This window comes from Myodes glareolus, chromosome 9, assembly GCF_982192425.1.
Source record: "Myodes glareolus chromosome 9, mMyoGla1.1, whole genome shotgun sequence".
Classification (NCBI taxonomy): Eukaryota; Metazoa; Chordata; class Mammalia; order Rodentia; family Cricetidae; genus Myodes; species Myodes glareolus.
In genome coordinates, this window is record NC_142034.1 from 61755276 (window position 1) to 61774301 (window position 19026).

Consider the following 19026-nt stretch of genomic DNA (forward strand, 5'->3'; position numbering starts at 1 on the left):
TAAGTCCCAGATTTCATGATACTCACAAACCCATTCCTTGATTTTGTAAAATTAAATAAGCAGCCACAAATATATTTACATAGAAAAATATATGGTTTTAAAAATTTTTAGTTCCTTTTATTCTTTTAATTTTATTTTTTATTTTTTGGTTTTTTGAAACAGGTGTTTTTGTGTAGCCCTGGTTGCTCTGAAACTCATTCTGTAGACCACGCTGGCCTCGAACTCACAGAAATCTGACTGCTTTTGCTTCCCAAATGCTGGAATTAAAGGGATGAGCCCCTACCATCCGGCAACTTCTTAACAAAATTGAAAAGAAAATGAGTAATTATGTTTGTGTTTTTGGAAAACAAGATGGTTAGTGTAGGAGAAAAAAATTCAATTGTAAAAATCCCGAAATACTTTTTATTGTTGCCATCAGTATAAATTCCTGATTCTTCCATCTCTTTAAAAGATAGATGTCCGCCGGGTGCACACCTTTAAACCGAGAACTCAGGAGCCAGAGGCAGGTGGATCTCTGTGAGTTTGAGGCCAGCCTGTTCTCAGAGAGAGTTTCAGGACAGCCAGAACTACACAGCTACACCAAGAAACCCTGTCTTGAAAAAAAAACAAAAACAAAAACAAAAACAAAAGGAAAGATAGATGTCCTAGTTCTGCCCGTTACCAAGATCAAGTAATGATGAGAAATAATGATGGTAGAATTGAATTCTACTGCAGTGCAGGTAGAAGTCTCTATATTTTCCCTGCTAGGAAAACCAAGCCTTGGGGAAATTGCTGCTTCTAAGGTACAGGAGGCTGGAGATGTAGCTGGGTCGGTAGAGTTCTCACAACATGTACAGTCCTGGGTTTGATTTAAACAGCACATGCCTGTAACCCTGACTTCCGGGGTCTGAGGCAGCCGGGTCAGAAGTTCAAGCTCACCCTCACACAGGTGATCTTACACAGAGCGCTCAAGGCCAGTCAGGGATACACGTGACCCTGTCTGGAAAACCAACCAACCACACGACAAAAGTAAAAGTAGACTTCTGAAGTGAAAAGGATTTGCACTCACAGTAGGTGCGTGTCTTTCGGTGTACCAGTGGATATCTCTTGCCAGTGGGTTTCTACATTATGGAAGGACGAATTACCTCTTGTCAATGACCGTTACCCGGGAAGGTGGGATCCCCAAGACGTCACAGCTCTGCAGAAGTTCTTTCTTCCGAATCTCTCCTTGACTGTAGTAATTTCCTGAGGAAACAGATACAGTGGTACTTTAACAGCAGAGGCCTGGCTGCTCACTCATTCTTATCCCATCTTGTCGCCCAGGTGATTTGAACTGTCTGAGAAAGCCACGACTGTGATAAGAAAGTAAAGAAAATAGAACATTTAATGTTCAGGTAGTCCTGGTAGCGGGTAACTAGCAGCATACATTTCACCACCGCCATTTACAATGCCTACGTGTCTATTTATGCATGCATGGATACATAAATACATCAACCTTCTAATCGATCATCTGTCTGTCTATCTATCTATCTATCTATCTATCTATCTATCTACTATCTCTCTATCATCTACCTACCTACCTATCATCTGTCTGTCTGTCTGTCTATCTATCTATCTCTCTGTGCTATGCTGTGCCTAACATGCGTGAGGCACTGGGGTTGAGTGCCAGCCTCATCTTTACAGACACATAAAATAATCTTCAGATTATCCTGTCTTTCTTTCTTTCTCTCTCTTCCTCTCTCTCTCTCCTTCCTTCCTTCTTTCTTTCTTTCTTTCTTTCTTTCTTTCTTTCTTTCTTTCTTTCTTTCTTTCTTTCTTTCTTTCTTTCTTAGATGGGGTTTCTCTAACAGTCCTAGATGACCTGGAACTCTTGTAGACCAGGCTGGTCTTGAACTCCCAGAGATCCATCTGCTTCTGCCTCCTGAGTGCTGTGATTAAAGGTGTGCGCCATCGCCTGGCCAGTCTTAAGATTTTTAAAACTTATTTAAAGGATAGGGTGCCATTCTTGAGTATTACAAGAAAATGTTCAGATAGCATTTAGGAAAATGTGCTGGCTAGTTTTATGTTGACTTGACACAATATAAATCATTTAAGAGGAGGGAACCACAATTAAGAAAATGCCTCCAGTGCTGGGGAGATGGCTCAGCAGGTAAGAGCACTGGTTGCTCTTTAAGAGGTCCTGAGTTCAATTCCCAGCAACCACATGGTGGCTCACAACCATCTGTAATGAGATCTGGTGCCCTATTCTGGCCTGTGGGGATATATGGAGGTTGAAGAACACTGTGTACATAATAAATAAATAAATCTTGTAAAAAAAAAAAAAGAAAATGCCTGCCTCATGGGTGAGAGAAAGATGCTCTCCTCTCCCCCTTTCTCTATTACCTCCTGTGGCAGGTGAGAGAGCTGGTCTCAGGGTCACAAGAATGGGAGAGCAGGTGAGTTGACACCTCCCCCCCCATATGTCCCCTATAGCAATCAGGAGAGAGAGCTCTGTACCTTCCCTGGACAAAACAGTAAAACAGCTGGCCTTGGTGATGTGAGTGTGGGTGACCTGGATCTGAGGCCTGAGAGCAGGAGGACTGGCCCCGCTCCTTGCTGTAGGCTGCATTGGGTGGGCTAGCTGAGGCAGTGCCGGAGAGCTTGTATGCACAGTGACCGTGAGGGAAAGCTGGCGGGCTAACCAACCCAGCTACCATCCAGGCCCAGAACCAGGGCTATGAGGTGTTCACCCCAACATCCACTATAAACTCTTGGAGCACGTGAAAGGGACAAACCTACAGATCGGAAACAGCAGGATCTCCATGACACAGAACAACAGGAATCTAAGAGGAGCCCCAGTGAGAGCCATTACTGGTGTGTAGCAGAAACTGGAGGCCTCAAGTCAGACCAAGGGCTCCAAGCAATGAACACTTTGCAGTTAAGACGAATGGACCAAAGGGTAAACTGTGTGACTTAATGGGTCACACTACAGCTTCCAAGACAAGATTCTTTTTCCCTTTTTGTTTGCTTGTTTTTTGGTTTTTCTTTTAAATTTGGTTTTGATTTGAGACAGAGGTTGCAAGGGCAGAGGGCAGATGCTTGGGGACAGGAAGGTAAGTGGGATTGGAATGCGTGATGTGAAAACCACAAAGAATCAATAAAGTTAAAAAAAGAAAAGGAAAGGAAAAAAAAGAGAAAAGAAAATACCTCCATAAGATTGGGTCGCAGACAAGCCTGTAGGACATTTTTCTTAATTAGTGATTGATAGGGGAGTGCCCAGCCCATTGTGGGTGGTACCATTCTGGGCTGGTGGTCCTAAGGGCTATAAGAAAGCAGGCTGAGCAAGCCAGTTACCCCTCCATGGTCTCTGCATCAGCTCCTGCTTCCAGGTTCCCACTTCACTGCTTTTGATGATGAACTGTTATTTGGAACTGTGAGTGAAATTAACCCTTTCCTACCCAAGCTGCCTTTGGTCACGGTGCTTCTCATTACAGAAATAGTAACCCTAGCCCGTAACTAAGACAGAAAACATCCTTCTATTTTTATTTATTGAGACCGGGTCTCTCTATCTTGTAGTTCTAGCTGGTCTGGAACTCCCTATGTAGACCAGGCTGACAGAGATCCACCTGCCTCTCTGAGTGCTGGGATTAAAGGCGTGTACCAGCACACCTGGCACATCCTTTTTAAAGAGTTTAGTCACCAGTGGCCCATCAGTACTAGAAAAAGTTTATTGATATTCTTTACTTTCCCAACGTACGTACCACAGCTCTTATAACTAACTCTCTTCTGTAGCCTTACAGAATATTAATACAACGAAGTTTTGGTGTCCCTTAAAATGCACACTCACTTTGAGCATTACCTAATTAATATTCGTACTAATGAAAATTTCCTGAAAATAGTGTGTGTATGCTTTCTGTTTAACTTCCCTGAGCCAAAGGTCTTTGGCTTATAGCATGTGGATAATAAATGATCCACAGAGTTTCCTGGAAAGGTTACTTAATATACATTATAGCACTCAATTAAGCAGTGCTTCCTTTCTCTTTCCTTTGCTACCTTTGTTTGAGATAAGATATTGATGTGTAGCCCTTGCTCGCCTAAAACTTATTATGATCAATTAATTTTGAAATGTATTTGGAAGAGAAAAGGTTCAAGTTTCTACTATTATAAAGTGGGGGGGGGATAAAATGAGGGATACAGTCCTGTCATCACAGATGTACCTAGAATTGAACTATATTGAATACTTAAGACAATAAGAATTCAATAAAGACTTTCATGTATACTATTGGAGAACTACCAGGAAATAGTGATGTGATTGACAGATCAAATGCAGCAAGAATGATTACTCATTCCCAGATTTTCAGCACTTGGGGAGCTGAGGAATATATGCGTATCAGATCAGTCTTGGCTAAAAAGAAAACAAAGAAGGAAAATGTAAATTAAGCCCACAATAGAGTATCACTTAATATCAGCTAGGATGGGTGATATGGATGGGTGATATTCCAAAATGTAAAGCTGTAGGTGTTGATGAGAATGGAGAAAAAGCTGGGACTATGGTACACGCTAGAGGGAACATAGAATGGTTAACTGCTGTAGAAAAGTGTCTCAGGGTTCTAGAGTTGCAATGAAACACCACGACTAAAAAGCAAGTTGGGGAGGAAAGGGTTTATTTGGCTACACTTCCATAGCACTGTTCCTCATGGAAAGAAGTCAGGACAGGGACTCAAACAGGACAGGAATCTGGAGGCAGGAGTCGGTGCAGAGCACAGAGAAGTGCTGCTTACTGGCTTGCTCCTCATGGCTTGCTCAGTCAGCTTTCTTATAGAATTCAGAACCACCAGCCCAGGGATGGTTCACCACAAGTGAACCCTCCCCCATTGACCATTAATTAAGAAAATGCCTTACAGCTGGATCTTATGGAGGCATTTTCTTAATTGAGGTTCCTTGCTCTCTGATGAATCCAGTTTGTGTCAAGTTGACACAAACCCTGCCAGTATAAAAAGTGTGTTGCCGGGCTGTGGTGGCACACACCTTTAATCTCAGCACTCAGGAGGCAGAGGTAGGCGGGTCTCTGTGAGTTCGAGGCCAGCCTGGTCTACAAAAGCTAGTTCCAGGACAGGCTCCAAAGCTACAGAGAAACCCTGTCCCGTAAAACAGAAAAGTGTCAGTTATTCAAAGATTTATTTATTTAGTTACTTTTTTTTGTTTGTTTGTTTTTAAGACAGAATCTCACTATGTATTCCTGACTGGTCTAGAACTTTCTATGAAGACCAGGCTAGGTTCACCTGCTTCTGCTGGGATTAAAGTCATGTAACACCATGCCTATTCAGAAATTTAAACTCTGTATCACAATGTGACTCAACAGTTCCATTCACAAGAATCCACTTTAAAGAATTAGAAACAATTATGTCAATAGATACTTAATAACAATGTTTGTAGCGTCATTATTCACAACAGCCAGAGTACAAAAATCCAAGCAAGCAGCATCAACAGAAGGATGAAAAAAAAATATGATACCTACACAGGACAAAAACATTTTTCAGCTATCAAAACAAGTGAAGTGGGAGTGGGATACAGCTCAGTGGCTGAGTATTTGCCTGGCATGGGTGAGGTCTCGGGTTCAATCCCTAGTGCTATAACTTCTGCCTCATCCACCAAATAGGAATAAAGAAGATGGGCATGGTGGCATAAGCCATAATTCCAGTACTCTGGGAGCTAAGACAGGGGGATTGTGAATTTGAGGCTAGCCTGGGCTACATGGTAAGATCCTTATGCAAACAAAACAATATTCTGAAACATGCTACAATATTGATGGACTTTTAAAATATTAAGGTAATATAAGCCATGTATAAAATAACAATGGCTGCATGATTCTGTTTATATAAGGCACCTAAGCAGGCAAACCCACAGAATGTAAGTAGAATTGTAGTCACAAAGGCTAGAGGAAGGAAGGAATGGGGAGTTATTGCTCAACGGGTTACAGAGTTTCTCTTTGGAATGATGAAATAGGGGTGATGGTTACAAAATCTTAGGAAGGTATTTGCTACTGCTGAGTCGAACATTTAAGAAGTTCAAAATAGTGAGTTTTATGTCATAAATATTTATGGCACAAATGAAAGAAACATTAGAAACAGAAGCCAGAGTGTCACTCAATAAAATTCTTTCAAGAGGGCTGGTAATATGGCTCAGCAGGTAAACAGGCTTCCTGCCCAATCAGATGACCTGAGTTTGATCATCAAGACTCAGGGTGGAAGGAGAAATAGAGTCTGTTAACCTCGGTATTGCATACACAGGCCCATACACATACATACATGCACTAAATAAATAAATGCGATAAAATAAAAATATTATTATGAGTTATCATAAAATATAAATTACGCCTTTAAATTTGGTAGAACGACTATAAATCTTTTTTAAGTGCGGGTATGTGTGTGTGGGTTTGTCCAGTGCCTGAAGATGCCAGAAGAGGGTGTCAGATTCCCTGGAGCTGGAGTTACAGGTGGTTTTGAGTCACCTGACATGGGTCCAGTGCAGAACTCAGGTTCTCTGGAAGAGAATCAAGTGCTCATAACCATTGAGCCATCTCTAGTCCCTAAAAAGAAGCACCAGGTACAGAGCGACACGGTTAACCCAGGGAGCACGGGGTACAGATCCACACACCTAAGTCAGGGAGCATCGGGTACAGATCCACACGGCTAAGCCAGGAAACACGGGGTACAGATCCACACAGCTAAGCCAGGGAGCACAGAGTCCAGAGCCACATGGCTAAGCCAGGGAGCATTGCCATATACAACATTATCACCAGCCAATCTGGGCCATACTTGTGAGTGCTGTGCTTTTCACTATTCCCAAAAGGTTGCACTATATTTGTATTTTTACCCCCAGAAATAGTAATTTTGTTTAGTTTCTCTGACGTATACCTTGCAGACAGTCATTAACAAAGCCAAGCATGCTGAGGGACTTTTCCTCATGATTATAGGTTTATGTGTCTCATGAGGAGAACAGTGCTCACTGAGGTGAAGTTATAAAAAGTATTTCCAATATCAAGTTTTTCAAGGTTCCTGAAGAACCTTGTGTATGGATTGAGCACATCTATTCGACACTCCTATCGGAGTAATCAAAGAGCTGCCATCTCTTTTTTCCCATACATGAATCTTTATACAGTTCAGAGGTGCCATTTGTCACTGTAGAATTTCTTTTTGCATGCCGGGCAGTGGTGGCGCATACCTTTAACCCCAGCACTCAGGAGGCAGAGGCAGGCAGATCTCTGTGAGTTTGAGGCCAGCCTGGCCTACAAGAGCTAGTTCCAGGACAGACAGGGATACACAGAGAAACCCTGTCTCGAAAAACAAAAAACAAGTTTCCTCAACACCGCAATAGCATGGTTTATAATAATTTCTATTACAGCGTTCTATAGTTTAATCAGATCTTCCAGTTTTACACTTAAAAATCTAACTCAGAGGCTGGGATCTGGCTCAGTTGGTGGAGTGCTTAGCTAGCAAGCATGATGCCCTGGGGCTGACCCCCGGGACTTGGGAGGTGGAGACAGAGGATTAGAAGTTTAGGGACACCTACAGCTACATCGTGGGTTTGAGGCCAGCCTCGGTTATATGAGACCTTGCATCAACACATACATACACACAAAAGCACACACATACGACACACACAAAACCAAAACTACTTTTCGAAATCTAATTCAGCTGGGGATGTAGTTCAGTATAGAGGTACTAGACTCAGTCTCCAGTGCTGTAAAAACAAAATGAAACAACAAAACACCCCGACTAAGTAAATAAACAGAAAGACTGCACAAAGTTTCCTTTATGAACTTACATTTATTTATGTAAAAACCTAAAAAAAATCAATACTTAAGATTTTTTTGAAAAAAAAAACCTTCAAATGCCTTGCGTTAGAAGAATAGGTTAAACTGTCACTTTCGCTCTCTCCCTTGCTCAAGACAAGGTCTTCTGTGACCCAGGCTAGTGTTAAATCACTGTGTGTGGTGAGGATAACCTTGAACTCCTGACCCCTTTGCCTGGATTACAGGTATGTGCCATCACACGCGACTTAGATCATCTCCTTTGAGGCTGAGTTTTTCAAGAAGGAATATGGCAAAGGCTTGCTAGTGACCAAAAAGGAATTATCTAAAATAACCCAGTAAGCTTTATTTTAGGAAATCTGGTGAATCAGATGCCTGACGAAACTCTCTGAGCATATCTGACCATGTGAGATAAATGGCAAACACGCTTGAGAATATGAGACTGACGTAGCAGGAAAGTAAGGGCTGTATCTGAAGGACGGAAACAAAAATAGCGTGGATCCTGAGGGATTACAGAACAGACGCAGGGCACGCAGAGAGCATCCGTACAGCCTTGCTCTCAAGTCAAGCTTAGAGCTTCGCTGCACATGAGGGACATGTATCACAGGAAGGACCTTCAGAAGCCTGTGCCTTCACTGGATGAGGAAACCAACCAAAGTGCCCACCCTAGACTGAGGTGCTCAGACTTGGTTTGAGTAGAAGGCAAATCATGAAAAGCATCACCTCCCCCCCCCCCCATTTCTTAAACTCCCACTCGTCTTCCCCCCCCCCCCCCCCCCCGGTGTGAGTGACTCAACATCTCTACCCGCATGAATTTCCAGAGCTTGATGCTTCTCATCCACACACAGACAGCATCTGCCCCTCTTCTTCGACCTCCTAGAAGAGACGTGTGGCTACTTCAACAAGGAAAATGTAACAGAAGAGACACTGCGGGATTTCTAAAGCTGGTCATGAAAGACAACATGGTTGTCCTTAGATTCTCTCTCAGGACACCTGCCTGGGAACCCAGTCGCTGGGTTGTAAAGAAGCAGAAAGACCTTTGGATATATCATATGTGGATGTTCTAATAGAAATTGCTAGCTAAGTCCCAGCATCCAGATATGCAAGAAGAGGAAAATCTTAAGGTGATTGTAATTCCCAGTTTGGAGGCTCTCAATATAGTGGGTGAGAGATACTGTGCTGACTGTATGCGAGATATTTGGGGTTGGACCCTCAACTTATACTACCTCTCTGGCCTGAAAAAAAAAATCAGGTAGACAATTTGGAGTTATCTGAGGCAGGCAATGGCTTTAGGTCAACAGGGACTGGGCAGATGGCTCAGTGGAGGAGTGCCTGCTGCTCATATAGAAGGACCTGGGTTTGAATCCCTACCACCCACATACGAAATCCACATGGCCACGATGCCTGTAACCCTACTGCTGGGGAGGGGTGGAGACAGGTTTTGTGAGGCTTGCGAACTGACAGCCTACTCCAGGTTCAGTGAGAGACCTTGTCTCAAGAGGAATGAGGCAGAGTTATAAAACAGAATACTTGCTGTCCTCCTCTGGTCTCTGCATGTGTATTATCAGCACATACATGTGCACGTATACTACCTAAACAAACACCACCTACCCACACATACAAAATAAATATTAGAAAAAGAGAATCATGCAGGGTGGTGGTGGTGCACGCCTTTAATCCCAGCACTCAGGAGGCAGAGGCAGGTGGATGTCTGTGAGTTCGAGGCCAGCCTGGTCTACAAGAGCTAGTTTCAGGTTTTTAGAGAAACCCTGTCTCGAAAAAAACCAAACCAAATCAAACCAAACCAAAATTGTAACGCATACATGTAGAAACCCAGAATAAGTTGGAAGAAAAAAACAAAATCAGACATAACAACGACTGAGATTGGGAGTTATTAGGAGGTTTATTTGAGTAAAGAAATGATTTAAGATATCAAGTATGACAGCATAACAGAGATTATAACAGGAGAAACAGATTGAAGGACAGAATTGTATAAACACCATCTCAATATGCAAGATCTAAATGTAACACCATTACCAGCCAGATATGGTGGAATGTGCCTACAGTCTCAGCTACTCAAGAGGCCCAGCAGAGCAATCACAAGTTTGATCCTGGCCCAGATAACACTGCAATACTAAAGGACTGGGGTGTAGGTCAGTGGTGGAATCCATGCTTAGCATGCTCAATGCCCTGGGCTCAAGCCCAGCACAGAAACCAGAAACAAACAAGACTCTTAACAGATATGAAAGAAGGCCAATATAAATGAGACATCATAAAATGATAGCCAGAAAGAATTTATGTTGTAAATATGTCCTCTTGTGACACAAAGTCAGTGGAATTCCAATGGGGGAATACACCAGTAAAGTTCTTCTTGAATATGACCAACCTCATTCTAAAAATTTATTCATTTAGGAGGGGGAAAAAAAGCCCAAACAAGTGAGCACGCTCTGAACAGCAGCAATCAGAGGTTTGATTATATTGGGTAACAGTGCTATAAAAGTTTCAGTCATTTGGCTGGTGAGACAGCTTAGCAGTAAGCCCTGAGCCTGGTGACCTGCTTGAACCCTGGAATCCATGTAACAGTGGAAGGAGAGAATCCCTCCACAAGGTTGTCCTCTGACCTCTGCCACACAGAAAAAAAATGTCTTTTTAAAGTTACAGTACTTAAAACAGAGATGTCAGGATGGGACAGATGACTCAGCTGTTAAGAGCACTTACCTCTTCCATAGGATCTGAGTTCAGTTCCTAGCACTCACATGGAGGCTCACAATCATCTGTAACTCCGGTTCTGGGGGATCTAATGCCCTCTTCTGACCTCTGCGGGCACAACACGTGCAGTGGTACACAGACATATACACAGACAAAATAACTGTACAAATAAAATTGTCTTTTTCAAGCCAGGCAGTGGTGGCACACGCCTTTGATCCCAGTACTCAGAAGGCAGAGACAGGTGGGTCTCTGTGAGTTTGAGGCCAGCCTGGTCTACAAAGTGAGTTCCAGTACAGCCGGGGCTACACAGAGAAACCCTGTCTTGAAAAACCACACACACACACACACACACACATTTGTTTTTCCAAGATAGGGAGGGGGGAGCAGTATCTCAGATTGAGTATAAGAAGAGTATAGAGAGTATATACACATACAGTAGAATACAATCCCACATGAGCTATTGATACAATCTAGAGGGGAAATGTTGAATTCCATGGTTCTAGTCTTTTCTATCAAACCATTTCCACGTAGCTATCAAAATGAACTGTCTAAAACAGGCAGATTATTATTTTATTTTTTTGAGAAAGGGTCTTTCTATGTAACCCTGGCTGTCCTGGAAAGCTCTATGTAAACCAGGCTTGTCTTGAACTCAGAAATCCACCTGCTCTCCCTCCCATGTGCTGATATTAAAGATGTGCAACTATACCCTTTTAAAAAGATTTTATTTTTTTGAGACAGGGTCTTCCTATGTAGCCTGGTTTGTCCTAGAACTCACTTTGTATATCAGGCTGGACTCAAACTCAGCTGCCTGTGCTGGGATTAAAGGTGTATGCTCCCATGACCAGCTTTAATTTTAGTTTTAATTGTCTATGTGTGTGCCATGGGGTGGTATAGTACATCTGGTTCAGGTGCATGTAGAGGCCAGAGGAGGGTGCTGAATCCTTAGGAGCTAGAGAAATAGGCTGCTGTAAGCCTCCTGAAGTTTGTGTTGGGAATCAAACTCAGGTCCCCCACAAGAGGAGTAAGCCCTCTTAACTGCTGAGCCAATCTCTCTAGCACCCCCTCTTCTTAAAAATTTCTTAAATTGTGGCTTGGGGCCAGACAGATGGCTCAGTGGGCAAAGGCACTTGATGCCAAGTCTGATGACCTGAGTTTGATCCCAGGGAGCTCTAAAGTGGAAGGAGAGAACTGACGCCTGCAGGTTGTCTTCTGAGGACCATCTGTGGGCTGCACAGGCAGGCTCCTCTCTCCACAGATAAAAAATAAGTTTGATGAAATGTTTCTTGAAATCAGTTTAAGCTATTTCATCAACTGATACACAGACCAAAGCGACTGGGCAGCCTAAAACAGTAATGTTTTAGAGCAGAGCTGGGCCACAGGGCCTTGGCTCCTTCATGTTAAAGTCTCGGTCATTCAGTGTCTACTTGTAAAATGGAAATAATAGTGTCGTCCTAAAGGATGGCTGAGGACAATTGAGTCACCACCACCAAAACAAAACCCTTTTCTTTTTCTTGCTTCTCCTTTCTCCTTGAACTGAAGATGTAATTGGGATAAGCTGTTTGCACAAGTGCAAGGCTTATTTAGTAGGGCCTAGCAGGATCAGCCCTGCTCCCTATATAGTGTTCTTTCTTCAAGCCCAGATCAAAAGGAAACCTTAGAGCCTTCTTTTAAGGAAACCATTTGAAAAGAGAATGCTTTTCTCAATTTCCTGCCCACTGTGCTTTCTCCATTTTATTGATAGTTTTCACTAAACTGTATTAAGGACTACAACACTACTTTCTTGCTTCCTCCCCCAATATTTACTTAACTTTATGTGCATTTGGTATGAAGGTGCCTGGAACTGGAGTTACAGACAGTTGTGAACTGCCACGTGGGTGTTGGGAATTGAACCTGGGTTCTCTGGGAAAACAGCCAGTGCTCTTAACTGCTGAGTCATCGCTCCAGCCCCAAGGCAGTGTAATGCAAATTTTTTGTTTTGTTTTTTGTTTTTTAGTTTTTTATTCTTCAAGACAGGGTTCAGTTTCTCTGTACTTTTGGCTGTCCTGGAACTCATGCTGTAGACTAGGCTGGCCTCGAGCTCACAGAGATCCGTCTGCCTCTGCCTCCCAAGTACTGGGAGGCGTGCACCACCACACCCGGCTGACTTTCTTGCTTTTTACAACAGTGACTAATTTAAAATGGCAAGTTGGATTCAGAGGAAATAAAGACAACAGAAGTACTGACTATTAAGTGAATGCCTATATCCTTTATTAGAATAAGATTTGGGAGGCTAGGTGTCTAGCATGTTTGAGACCTTGAGCTCAAACCTAAGAACTGAAGAAAAAAAAAAAAAGACGAATTGATTTCTGGTCCCAAACTTTTATGCCCTATTGAAAATAATCAATAAAATATAAATATTAAATATTAATATTAAAGGAACACTGCACCCATATTGTCTTGCAAACAAATACAGGCTTTGATGCAAATCTTGAAACAAATTTGCATATAATCTAATTCTAATAATTGTAGTATAAAACATTAATAAGACAAAGGGGCAGGAGAGATGTCTCAGTGGTTCTATCATTACATGCTCTTCCAGAGAGCAAGAGTTCAGTTCCCAGCACGGTTATGGGGGCTCACACTGGCTATCACTCCAGTTCCAGGGAACCTGACATTCTTTTGGTCTTTGTGGGCACCAGGCATACATGCGGTGCACACACATGCATACAGGCAAACACCCATAAATTAAATCATAAAAAAAAAAGAGAGAGAGAGAGAGAGAGTACGCCTTCCTTGGAGCCTCCTCACTATCAGGATTCTTTCTCACTTTTCCTTAATAAATCTGCATTGGCACTGTTTCAAAACCAACAGCTTTCCCAAATTCAGCCAATTGCATAAATCAATCCTGATGAGAGTGATCTAGAATAAGGTCTAGCATAAATATATACTAAATACATACTAAGTAAATAAAAAGTGGTGCTAAGGAAAAGAATGTGTAAATGGCGGTTTCTGTGAAAGATCTGTTATTTAAATATGAAGAACTGGAATGACACAAAACTACATGGGAAAAAAGATAATGGGCAACTTTGAAAATCAACTTTATTGAGGCATAATTTGATATATCATAAAATTCACCCACTGTATGTATAGTTTAAGTTGTGCAATCATAATCGTACTTAAGTGTCATTTTTTTCTTGTTTTGTACCATAACACAAGTCTTATTTTAAGTAGTTTCTATCTAGTCACCTGAGGTAACTTCCAATCTGACATACACATTTTCGTAGCGCACAATGGATTTCAAAGCAGCAGGAACATCTTTTGCTGTTATTAGGAAAGAAACTTGGTGGACTGGGCAGATACCACACAGCTCAGATTGTTTGGTGCACGATTATATTTGATCCTTCTGTAAATAGATGGTTCCTCAGGATAAAAGGTCAGGCACATCCATCGGCTCACATCTGTAATCCCCGTACTGGGGCAGCTAGACTGCAGTGAGACTGTCTTAAAAAACAAAGCACTCAGTACAGTCGCAGTTCCCAAAGGAACGTGCAGGCACTGAATGGAACCAAAGAAGAGCAACCACTTTTCTGCTTCTCAATTTGGCTGGGGAAGAGTGGGATTCGCTCGGGGTTCTACAACCTTATCTGGGAAGCCGGCTGTTTCTGTCTCAAGCCAGCGACAAGCACAAGAAAAGGACCTTGGGTGTATTCACCTAGCTATACCTAAAAAAAACCTTTCAGGAAGAAGTAATTGAGATCGGTTAGTTCCCTAACCAGGCTCCTACCTGCGGAGAAGCAGAGCAAGAACACCCGCAGCCCGAGGCGGGCCAAGCCTAGCACCGTGGGAGCAAAGAACATGGCTTCATCGTCCGGGTGCGCGATCACCAGAAGGGCCCGGCTTCCGGCTCCCGGCAGGCCCGCCTGCTCCGGAGACCTCATTCGTTCCGCCGAGTCCCGAACCCGGAGGAAGCCCCATGTCAGGACAGCCACCGCCACCGCACACAAGAGGCCCACTACTTCCATGCCGGGTAAGTGACACCGCGCCTGCGCAGAAGGAAGGCTGGGGGTGGACTCGGGCTCCTGCGGGAAAACTGAACCCACTGCAACTGCGTTCCGCGCTTAAGTGCTCCGTGGCTTGACACCGGCGAGATGCGTGGTCTCACGTGGAAACTTCCACTCTTACTGCGCTGTCGCGTCCTTGGCATAGACGTGGCCAATCCCGGTACCTGCTCCAGTTACAGGGCTAAACCGGAAGAACTCTGTGGGGTCTGGTGTCGTTCTTACCGTTCGGTGTGCTTAAAAGGAAGCATTTTAAAAGCATTTTGAGATAGCGTCTCGCAGTGTGTACCCCCGGGGATCCCTGAATCCACTATGAAGACCAGGCTGGTCTCGAATTTGCAATGATCCTCATTCCTCTACCTCTCGAGCTGGGACTTCAGGCGTGTCACAGCACGCCGGGCGAAACGGGAAGCCTCTGAAAGTAAACTTCACTGTCTGGTAGGAAGAGTTCCCTCGTTTCAACTCCCTTCCTAACCCACTTCGTATGACCCAAGACATCGTATACACAGCCCGCTACCCGGGTCAGAGTTTTTCGGAGAGGGTCACACTTTGTTCGAGGGAAAGTGAGCGGTTAGGAGGAAACGTCACTTCGCTAGAAGAGTGAGGGTCAGAGTGCGGTCAGGGCGCCCCTCAAGTCTCCGAAGAGATAGCGATTAAGGAGCCACGCTGCGGAAAAGGCCTAGCCCGCCATTCCGGTGAAGACTTGGTGTGAAATTAACGTGCATCCCGGCCACGTGGGCTCGGGCTTCTCTCTCTGACTGGGAGCGAACAACCGCTTCGGCGGCGCGCAGGGGTCGCAAGGTTAGCCTAGCGCCGGGCGCCTGGTCCTTTCCCACGCCCGAGGGGGAAGGCCCCAGGCGCGCGGGAGCGGCAGCTCGCGGTGGCGCTCCAGGCAGAATGCGCGATGGCGGACGCGGCGGGTCGGGCCCGAAGCAGCGCTGCCGGAGCGGGTGTGAGTGTGAGGGACAACCTGAAAGGAACCGGCGCGGCACCCACGGCCCAGGAAACGAGGCCGAGGTAAGCCCGGCGCTCCGCCCGGGGAGGGAGTCGTCTCCCCAACCCTCCGGAAGGAGGAGGAGCCCGCGTCGGAGCCGCCTTAGAGCGGCCGCCCGGCCTGAGGGGGAGGGAGAGGGGTTGAGGCAAGATGGCGGCTAAGGTGGCGAAGCTGCGGCGGCAGCGGCCAGAGTGAGCGCCCAGCTCGCCGTGCCGAGCGAGGGGCCGGGCGGAGGGCTGCGTGCCGGGGGCCGCGCCCCGCTCGTCCGGCCGTGGGGGCGCGCCGGCTCCCACGCTCCGCCAGCTCCGGGTGAGTAGGCCCGGTGTCTGCAGCCCCGGCCTCGGGGCCCTGCTCGTCCAGGAGCTTCCGAAGGCTCCTAGGGCGCCACTGCCGGAGGCGGCTTCTCGGCCAGGCCGGAGGCGTCGCGAACTGCGCTGGGTTGGGAGCCGTCCGAGCCGCCGGTCTCTTCCTCCGGGCCACTCAGGGGCGGCGAGTCGGGCGCGGCGGGGAGTTCGGGCTAAGGCTCCTGGAGGCTCCTGGAGTTTGTAGGAAGAATGGCCTCAGGCGGGCAGACGTCGGCCTGAGGTGTCTGCCCTGTGGGGAGGGGGCGTGTGGTGCCTGCGGAACTGGCGGAGGGGGTGCGGGGATGGCCCCCGGGTGGGGCCGGCGCAGGTGACCCGCAGAGGCCCACTCTGAGGGAGAGTTGGTGGCTGCCTGGCGAGCGTGGAAGGGGTTAAGGAGGGTGACAGCGATGGACAAGTGTGTAAAGAGCAAACTAGTTCACCTTTCTAACTGGCCCACTTGAGGTATAATGGCGAAGGGTTGGTAGCGGTGCGGATGCAAAGAGCAGCACCCTCTGCCTCCTGCCGTTTGTTATTGGTGTTTTCTTGTGCCAAGTGGGAGAGTGCACCCTCTTTTTGGGGGGGGGGGGCGAGACAACGACGGCCGGGATTTGAGAAAGTAATTGAGAAAGCAACCTTAACGGAAAGGACACTGTTGTTAGAATTAGTGCGGATCAGGAATGTATGAAAAGAAGTGGATGGGAAGAAGTGATGGCTGTGAAAAGTATTGGTTAGGTCGTATGTATGCCACGGTGCCTGGTCAACAGTTAACAGAGTAGCGCTTTGGGTAATTTTAATCTTTGGAATTAGTTTATTCACCTGCATCAGATTTGCTCCCCTGATTATATCCTCTTATATTTGAGGTTTACATTCCTTGTGTGCACCCTGGTGAGAGCATGATGGGAGGCTGAAAGGGGCTGGGGCTGTCTGCAGAGAGCAACAGGCCTGGGATTTAAAAATGCCTGCCCATTCGTTCATTTGTTCCAGGGTATCTTCATGAACAGTTGCTGCTGATTCTGAGTCACATGGAATAGCTGGTGGATAACCGGAGAGCTGATGTTTTAAATTAATCAATTTAGTTTGTTTTGAGACCGCTTAAGTCTCTAGGACTTGCTGGCCTGGAACTTCCCTTATAACTGGTGCAGGAATTGCATGCTTGCACCATCATATGTGGAGTGCTGTTTAATTTTTAGTATTTTGGGGAAATGTTTTAATATATCCTCTCATAAGTTTATTGGATGAGCTAGTTCACATTTAGATATGGGTAAGAATTACAGAAGAAATAAAGCTAACTTACTAAAGAGAAATCTAATTTTCTTATTCTATTAAAATCCAGTGGCAGTTAGCCGGGTGGTGGTGGCGCACGCCTTTAATCCCAGTACTCAGGAGGCAGGGCAGGTGGATCTTTGTGAGTTCGAGGCCAGCCTGGTCTACGAGAGCTAGTTCCAGGACAGGCTCCAAAGCTACAGAGAAACCCTGTCTCAAAAAAAAAAAAAAAAATCCCGTGGCAGTTTAGTGTTTTAATATTTATTGCTTCCAGTTGCTTTGTCTTAAGTGCACCTGTTAATGAAAAACAAAGTGTGTGTGTATGTGTGTGTGTGTTTATACATATCTAGAAAGTGATTACTTGACATACCAAACCACTTATCTCTTAGAAAAGACTTGCCATATGTTGTAATACTTGTCCTGAGCAACTCTAATGCTAAGAATCACGATGGTCCCTGCCATTAGCTGGCGTTTAGGCATGTTCAACCTTTCCGTGCTTCAGTTTCCTCATCTGAGAAAAACCTCTGACCGCACAGCTTTCGTTGTTGTGAGGCTAGACTGAGTTAGTAGTTAGGAAATTGAACAAGAGCTGCAGCCCAGTTGGTAGAGAGCTCAGCTAGCATGCCTGTAGCCCCAGGTTTGTTTCACCAGCACCACATAAAAGCAGACACTTGCCCACTGAGGAGCCAGAGGCAGGAAGATTACAAGTTCAAGGCTGTCCACAGCTATATATTGAAGCCAACCTGGGATTTTTATGACCCTGTTTAAAAAAAAGTTATGAAATTATTTTAAACAGATGAAAAGGATTATTATGTTTCTGTGAGATAGAAATGGTTTATCTGCAAATCTCTCATGGTGCAGTTAGAAAAATATTCACATTACAACATCAGAATATACCTGTTGCTAATATATTTATGTAGCTATGATTCTCTCTCATGAATTTGAAAAAAGAATATATTGCCTGGCATGGTGATCTTAATGCTAATTACAGATCTCTGTGAGTTTGAGGCCAGATCCGTCTACATAATGAGTTCCAGGCCAGAAAAGGTCTAAATAGAGAGACTGTGTCTCAAAAAAGGAAGAAGAGGAGTAGATAATACATAGGTTTTCTGTTGTTGTTTTTCAAGACAGGGTTTCTCTGTGTAGCTTTGGAGCCAGTCCTGGAACTTGTTTGTACACCAGGCTGGCCTCGAACTCGCAGATCCTCCTGCCTCTGCCTCCTGAGCGCTGGGATTAAAGGCATATGACAGCATTGCCTTGTCCAGGTGGTGTTGGGAAAAAAAAGGTAACCTTGGCACTGGAGAGATCAGACTGGATGGTTAAGAGTGCTTTTTGTGTTTGTAGGAGCCCACATTTGGTTCCCAGCACCCATACGCCAGCACACAGCTATCTGTAACTCCGGTTCTAATGGATCTAATGCCCTCTTGGCCTCCAAGGGCACCAGGTACATATGTACATATGCATGTACATATATACATGTAGGCAAACACTCATGTGCATAAAAATGAATAAATACATAGTGAACTGCAGATGCTGGATTTTCCTCAAGATAAAGAAAAAAATGAAATGCTGGAAGTTAACTTGTTTCTTTGAATTTAATTGAATAGGAATTTGTTCCAGGGTCAGGCAAGTTTAGATCATTCTATCTTTTTAAAGCACCTAAGATTTACTTATGCATTTATTTATTTATTTATGGTGAAACAATGAATTCTTTGCATTGTCACTTGTTTTGTCCTTTGAAAGTCCAGGGATTGATGTAGGTGAATATCAGATCAGGCTATTGTTATTTATGTGCCCCCGTTTGTGTTGCTAATCTATCTTAGTTGTAACTTCATATTTTTTATTGGAACCTGGAAATGACACTGTTCTTATATAGTTACCTCCATCTGTTTTTTTTTTTTTTTTTTT

The 19026-nt window shown here is 44.7% G+C and overlaps 2 protein-coding genes across 24 annotated transcripts in view; one reads left to right on the forward strand and one right to left on the reverse strand.

Annotated features, from left to right (window-relative positions):
• Pigl (phosphatidylinositol glycan anchor biosynthesis class L) overlaps positions 1 to 14481 on the reverse strand; it is a 62624-nt gene extending 48143 nt beyond the window's left edge. Inside the window, exons 1-2 of the mRNA XM_048448219.3 lie at positions 14244 to 14481; positions 1125 to 1224 (exon numbers count right to left, since the gene is read on the reverse strand). Of these exons, the coding sequence (XP_048304176.3) occupies positions 1125 to 1224; positions 14244 to 14481 (338 nt within the window). The remainder of the gene's footprint in view (positions 1 to 1124; positions 1225 to 14243) is intronic.
• Ncor1 (nuclear receptor corepressor 1) overlaps positions 14355 to 19026 on the forward strand; it is a 156206-nt gene continuing 151534 nt past the window's right edge. For 20 of the 23 annotated variants that reach the window (XM_085695065.2, XM_085695070.2, XM_085695082.2 and 17 more), the window contains exon 1: positions 15671 to 15820. The gene's annotated coding sequence lies outside the window, so the exon portion shown is untranslated. Of the gene's footprint in view, positions 14487 to 15515; positions 15535 to 15670; positions 15821 to 18471; positions 18563 to 19026 lie in introns of those variants that run through there. The other 3 variants (XM_048448195.3, XM_048448196.3, XM_048448197.3) reach the window with 3 other exon arrangements.